This window comes from Penaeus chinensis, chromosome 40, assembly GCF_019202785.1.
Source record: "Penaeus chinensis breed Huanghai No. 1 chromosome 40, ASM1920278v2, whole genome shotgun sequence".
Classification (NCBI taxonomy): Eukaryota; Metazoa; Arthropoda; class Malacostraca; order Decapoda; family Penaeidae; genus Penaeus; species Penaeus chinensis.
In genome coordinates, this window is record NC_061858.1 from 26,055,692 (window position 1) to 26,063,191 (window position 7,500).

Genomic DNA, 7,500 nt, shown 5'->3' on the forward strand with positions numbered 1-7,500 from the left:
TCAATGTCCTAATCATCACAATGATTTCATCATATAGTCACCATAGCCATCACCCTCATTATTCATCATTTTATCCTTGCCATTATCATTTTGCAATTTTATTTTTAATTCACTTTAAGTGGCAGTATTTCTAAGCATTGCAATAACATACTTTCTTTTCATGTTGCAAGTGGGAATCACTGTGGTTTTTTTTATATCGAAATGCACTTGGTTCTTATAGTTATTTCTCTAACAGGTATGCAGAAATGTCACTTTCATTCCTTCTCATGGTATACTTTGTATCAGACATGAGTTTGAAAAGGTATAGGCTTCCACCCTCGTAAAATATTTTAAAAATATATATAAAAAAATCCATAGGAGTGAATGAGGTCTCCTCATCTTCGGCTACAGTAGGGTGTGTAGTGATGTTGATTGCAGTGTGTCGATTGTATTGTCCTTGTGAACTTTGAATGGAATATTGACATTAAAGAAAAAAAAAACAAAAATAAAAAAAAGAAATGAAGTGTGCAGGTGTTTGGTGTATATTTACATTTTTTTTTTTTTTTGTGTGTGAGTTTGTGTGCTTGTGTGAATATGAAGGTAAATGTGTGTATATATTTGTATATGTGTATCTGTGTATGTGGGTTGGGTTTGGGTGTGGTCAGGGGTCTGGGCATGGGTATGATTATGAGTATGGGCATGGGTATGAGTATGAGTGCGAGTGTGGCTGTGGGGTGTTTGTGTGTGTGTGTTCATGAACTTGCATATATATATGTCTATAGGATAGAGTTGTGAATTAAACATTTTGCATCTATTGGTAATTCTTAAGAGTCTGACATTTATATTGGTACCATCCAGAATATTTGGCCATTCTTAAGTAAGGAAGAGAGAGAACCAGACCCAATCATTTGAAAGCTATAGACAGTCAGGGAATAGCAGCTCTCAGTGAGTACTAAGAATACTGGAAAATATTTTATGAATATTTGAAGCTGTAGTTTGTCTTTACAACAAAAGGTGGAAGACACAGCTGCGACTGTCTGAGGTTCTCAAGTTTGGATCCTGGGTCTTGTTCTCAAATATAGGTTAGGAAGCTGTGTGCAGATCTCAGTACTTTGTAAATACAAAGCAAAATCAGTTGTACATATTTTTTTCTTGTGTAAGATTATTTTGTTACAATAACCTGAGTGTAAAAGTAAGGTAATGAAGATTATATACTCTATGTTATCCATTGACTTCCTTTTTTTTCTTTTTTCTTTTTTGTCACAGATTATTTTTCTTATTACCTTTTGTTTCTTTGTACGCTACTAGGAGATAAAGGCTATGTATTATATAATCCTTCCATTAGGAACTTAGCTGTCACAGATTGAGGCTTGTAAACTAGATGCACTTAGCAGTACTGTAAAATGTATTGTCCTTATGAAACATCAGGATATTATTTTTGGTTACCTCAGTCTTTTTTCTGATTTAGATCTAGTTTGCTGATACAGTGTGAAGCTTACATGCACAAAATGAGAATTTTCCTTTCTTGATATTTTACAACACTTTATTTTCCTTTTCCAAAAGAGACAGAGCCCATCATTTCATGTGTCTACCTTCATTTAGTTTTTATATAAGTGCTAAGTATGTCTTATCATTATTTTGATTTTAAAAATCTTAGTTATTTTGCTATTTCAGTATATATTGTGCTGTAGTATATGATGGGAAAATGTGAAACTTTTATTAAAACCAGTGATTGTTATGATAGTAGCATTACTAATGGAAATTATATTGATGAATAAAAGAAAATGCTTTTTTCATTTGGATGAGAGTTCATTGTTTTTAGCCTGTACAATTTCTTTGTAAATTGTGTATTTTTTAATGTTGAAATTAAAAAAGAAAGAAAAAAATCAACAATTTTCTTTATAGTTTGATAGTGTTCTTGCTAATCATCTCTTGTTAGATATTGTCTAATTTGAAAGTTTTCCGTTTTGATTTGCCTTAGTTCTGATGCAGCCAGAAAGCAGTTTCTTTTTTTAAAACCTTGCTGATTTATGAATTGTTTTGTGAAGTCATGGATATCAGCAACAACATAGAATACCTTATATATCAGTAATAAAGATTAAAAAAAAAAAAGATTTTCAGGGTTTAGGTTAAGAATTTTCTCAAATTACAAACTGTTCATCAAAATTCATTGTATTATATAGTGGGTTTGTGAAGCATCTGGTGAGCATTTCCTATATATGAGTAAGTTTTCATAGGTTTACTAGTGTGTGCTTAAGTGCATGGTTATACTTGCAAGGGAGACTGTCTGTATGCATGTATATGTGTATATGTCTGTCTATCCCTCTGTTTGTCTACTTGTCTGTTAACCATCTCAGTGGTTGTGTCTCTGTCTGTTTGTGTTTGTATGTATTCTTGGATCTGTGTGCGTGTTCTGGCACATGTGTACATCAGATTTTTTTTTTATTCAAAAGTTTTAAATAACAGCCATCCACAACAACAAACAAAAGTCAGTAGAAATATTGGTCCGTAGAATTGACTATTTACTAAGTAATAGAATATTTCCTAAGTAATCCACTGTTTACATAAAGCACTCTTAAGATTAGATGTAAGGATGTAGCAGCGGCTCTTTCAATTCTTTATGAGGCTTTAACATCGGTACTAAGCTTAATTTATTGAATTTTGTCCATTCCTTTTCAAATGATGCAATAATTATAATTTTGATATATCAAAAGTATCGTTTATATGCAGTAAATGCAATGCTCTGCCTAGGCACTATGATTTCATGTTTAAGAAATGAATTTAACAGTTTAACTGGATATTGGAATCAAAAAGAAAACAAAATGATGATAAATAGAACAAAGTGTGAAAATTCATGAACAATGTGGAGTTTGTAGATTAGATAATTTATTTTTTACATATAGAAATGGTACAGGCTCTGAAGATCTATCTAAACCAACTACATATAATCCATAAAACTTGCCAATATATACAAAAGATGTTGAACCTAAGCGTATGCATTCCTGTCTTAAGATATCAGCTTCATTTAATTGACTCGACCTTCTTTTCCGGAAAAGGTTTTTGTTAACAGACTGGCTGCGGTATTCAAAATTGGCTAGTGGCTAGCAACGTGGGAGTTGTTGCCACGCATTGGTAGTTTCCACATTTGTGCCCCGCTTGTTCGGTATTTTAAACACAACATTAGGCACGTGATTACTTGTAACTGGAGCATATAACCAAGTATTTGAAAAATAAGTGTTTTCCATCACTTACAGTGCACGTAGCTAATAGTGAAACAAATTGAATGATGCCACTACTATTGGAGAAAGATAAGAAGCTCTCTCTGACATGACGATGCTGTGCCATCTGCGAGTCAGTCCACTGCAGCCATGACATGAAATCATGCCCTCCATGTTCAAAGGGTTGATTTGTTTTGCCCATTTATTTTATATCTTCCTTATCTTCCATGGGTCTTATGTGTTTTCGCTTTCTTATCACATGCACTTCATTATTGAATTAACTTATTTTTTAAAGCCATTTCTACAAATGTATATAAACAGAGTTCAGGGATGTTTGAATGAGTTAGTTCCTCTGCCTCTATCCCATCTGCTGAATGTTATATGAATAATGTAATATTAGGCAAGAATTATCATGATGTTTATAATTTTATTATTCAAACGTTATGAAAAGTATGAACATTATGGAAAGTGATGGTGGTGATTATGTTTTACTCCCAAGATGGTGTAATTCTTTTACACAACCTGGAGTATAAAAATGTAAAAATAAAGGTAGAAAATAATTGTAATAATATTCATATTATGTTCATCTTGAAGAAGAAGTAATAAATTCATCTTGAAAAAAATAAGAAAATAAAAAAAACAAAGATTGAGCAGGATCAATCCTGTAAATATTAAAAAAATTAATTGCATTAATTTTCCGTCCAGTAGGACTATGCTTTACAGCAAAGAGTAAAATTAACTAGAAAATCAGTATTTGTTTTACAAATACCTAACTTTCAGTGATTACAAGCAATTGAGCATAAGCAAAAAACAAATTAGACAAAAACACATCACCCACATTGTTGCACCCAGATACATATGCAAATTCAAACACTTACATGCAAACACTTATGCACATGCTCATATGTACATGCTCATACCTTCTTGCACCCATTTCCACCCACACCTGCTCATTCTCACCCATACCCACCCATAAACTTGCATACTTCCTCCCATCTTTGTATTCTCACACATGCACATAACATGCACATAAAAGTACTTGATCTGAAGTCCTTTCTGTAGCAACAATGTTTAAATTGTAGGACAAATTACCGAATTTTTTTTTCAAAGATTATGCCCTCCCAAGAGGTGAACGTTTAACAAATTTTTGGATTATGTTGAGTTACTGCATCAAATCCCATCCTTTCTCCAGTTCTATGTCTAGACAGGCAGTGATCAGGGATATATTCCATGAATATTTTTTACTTATTCTAGAAAGTTAGCTAGATTTTGTGCTGCTCTGGTTGCTAAGATAATGATATGGGATGTATTGCATCATAAACAGCAGTTTTATTTAAGAAGGAAAAATTGCAAATGTGTTAATTGTAATAGACAGCAATGGTGTTTTGTTGAGAGGACTTTCTTTTTTGTCTTTGGCCTCAATGACTTTGTTTTTTGAGATTTTAGAGCAAAGAACACTGAACAATATTATCAGGAAACAGATCCAGAGGCAATATCTCTTGCATGATGATAGCATGATACGGAATCTGTTGCAAACCTTCCTGGAGCATTACAAATTCACCGTGTGTATGTGTGATGTATTAGGACATAGCTTCTGCAAAAGATTAGTGTTGTATATTTACTGGTAAAGTGAATTTATAGCAATTTTCATGCAATATTCTTCTCTTTTATATTTTTTGTTATATGTGTATAGCTATATGCTTATGTTTTTTCTCTTATATGTATATAATATTTGATATAGTGGTAGTTGTGGCCATTTGTATAATTTCAGTCATCATTTGAGAATTTGTGTCCTAGAAGACTAAGTAAGTAATTGATGTGAATTTTGACAAAACTATGCCAGATCAGTCATTGAAATTTCTATGTTAAGTAACCCAGGTATAGAATTAAAAAGGTTGAGGTACCATTGTCATACCTAGACATCTATCATTTATATTTGGTAATTTAGCATACTTAACAGCTTAATTGAGGTGCTGCATGTTATACTGACTGGAGCAGTAATGATAATATGTATGTGTATAAAGTGTGTGATTTATATATGACCAGGTATTTCAAAGGAAAAGGTGTTTCACTGCACTGGTTGCTGCCTGCAAGTAATGGCTCTGCTAAAAAGAGACCTAGCTCAAGTGCTGTCTGAGAGGTGGAGTGGCCGTATTGACTGTAGATATGCAAGCTACAGGTTTCAAGGTACAAAAATGTGACAAGATCAGCTATTCTGGATTATCCGTTCCCTCTAGGTAAACTTTTTTTCATGACAGATGTGCCATGCCTCTGATAATGGCTTCACTCTTCTCCTTATAGCTGCTCATGTCACTGTCATGCAGTTTATTGTTTGTACAGTGTTTTTTTTCTGTTTTTTTCTACTATTTTTCCTTTTTTTTAGTAGCACATATTTTAGGTTTTGTTATTGCATATGCCCCAAATTTTGTTAGAATAATGTGTTCAGGCATTCTACAGATAACATTTAGGTTGTCATTATATGCTGTAATTTGCTGGCATTTGTTGTAGGTGTAAGACATTTTAATTCCATAGTTGTAGATATTTTTTTCTGCTGTATTATTTCAACCTGGCAATCTGTGAATATTGAAAAAAAAAAAATTGTGTTATGATCTTGAATTAGAGATAAGGGTTCCCCCAAAAAGCTTGTACTGTTTTAAGTTGATTTTAGATCACCCTTTACTATATGTCCTCTATTTTCTGCATTCAGTCTGAGAAATGTATCAATTTAGTTCCGAGTCAATAAGTAAACAAATGATGTCATTAAATACATCTCAAATATATTTGCACAAGGTTGAGTTGTATCCTATTGTATGTGAAGCAAATACTTGTTTCTCAAGGTCTTTTGTATATGATAAGTGTCACTAAATGATGTAAGTAAACAAAACTGCACTGTGTGATGAGATGTTTGAAGTGTAAACATCATTTTAATATTTGTAAATAACATTTTTTCAAGTTTGAAAAGGGTTATTATGTTGTGCGTCAGTCATTACTATAGAGGAACGTTTGAAACACACAATATCTTTTATGGCAAAATATGAAAAATCATGTTGCTTAAAAAGGTTTGAATAGAATTATTAATTTCACGAACATTTTGTGATATTTTGTATATAGTTGTGTTCTTGATAATAATTTTAAAAATTGGTCCAGAATTGAGATAAATGAGTAGGATCATGTTGATTTGAAAATATATTTCTAAAGTGATCAAGTCAGGGAGAGTATCAGCACGAAACAGATCCACTCTGTCCTTTGCATTATCTTGTTCTTTTTTTTTTACTTGCAAGAAATATGATCATAAATAACACTAATAGTTATTGATGATTGCAGTGGCAAATACATAGATGGGTCTTTTTATCACCTTGTGCCAGTTACATTATTAGTTTTGTACATTTTACAATTGCTTGATTTGGTTATGACCCTACAGATATTATTCATAAATTTGTGATATGATAATATTTTACAGTAAGTTTTTTCATCAGCTGCTTTGTGATAGGTTTTAAAATCAACGTTTAAGAATGACCCAACATGCAGTGCAAATGTACACATCTAATATCCGTGTGTTAATGAAATTATTTAGTGACTGCCAGTAGCACAAATTAGTCTAAGGTTAAATGGTTTATTTTAGAGGTCCTGTCATATGCAGAGCTTAGGATACACATTAGTCTGTCCAAGGATTACTGCTGATGATATTTCACTTGAATTCATTGTCTCATGCTAAAGTCTGGTGGTTAGTGATATATTTACTGTACTGCCTAACAACCACTGTCCATAATATTAGCCTCATACTTTTTTCAAACTTTGTGATTGTCTTTTCTGTCAGATGAATGATGTTGAAAGTTGATTGACTTTGTTGACCATTCTGTTGCAGGAAGGTAATGATTATCAAGTTTTGATAGAGTTCTTTACACACTTGCATAAAAAAATAGGTTGTTCTCTGTCCTACAAAATAATCATGAATTTCACAATAAGAAATAAGAAGCAAATATGTCTATCCTGGTATTGGAGAAACAGAGTATTGAGGAAGAGTGATGGTTCTATGGGAGATCTGGATGTAATGCTTCCTCGAAGTTGAAAATTGGTAATTGGAAAAAAAAACCATTGAGGTAGAAACTAAATCAAATAGTAAATGGAGGATCATATTTTATGGATTATCATATTACATACCATGTTTGGAAAGGATATTGTGCATGCTTTGTAATCACAAGTAAAAATATAAGAAGAAAGTGAGTGCACGGAGGAAGATTTCAATTTATAAACTCATCTTAGCTTGTACCTGTAGGAATAATATTTGTAATTCATTGATTAG

General features: G+C 32.3%; 1 protein-coding gene across 1 annotated transcript in view; it reads left to right on the top strand.

The window, feature by feature from the left end:
• The window catches only part of LOC125047169 (histone lysine demethylase PHF8-like), a 37,486-nt gene that overhangs the window by 21,850 nt on the left and 8,136 nt on the right, over positions 1-7,500 (top strand). Inside the window, exons 19-23 of the mRNA XM_047645286.1 lie at positions 236-301; positions 645-700; positions 838-856; positions 994-1,061; positions 4,644-4,821. Of these exons, the coding sequence (XP_047501242.1) occupies positions 236-301; positions 645-700; positions 838-856; positions 994-1,061; positions 4,644-4,821 (387 nt within the window). The remainder of the gene's footprint in view (positions 1-235; positions 302-644; positions 701-837; positions 857-993; positions 1,062-4,643; positions 4,822-7,500) is intronic.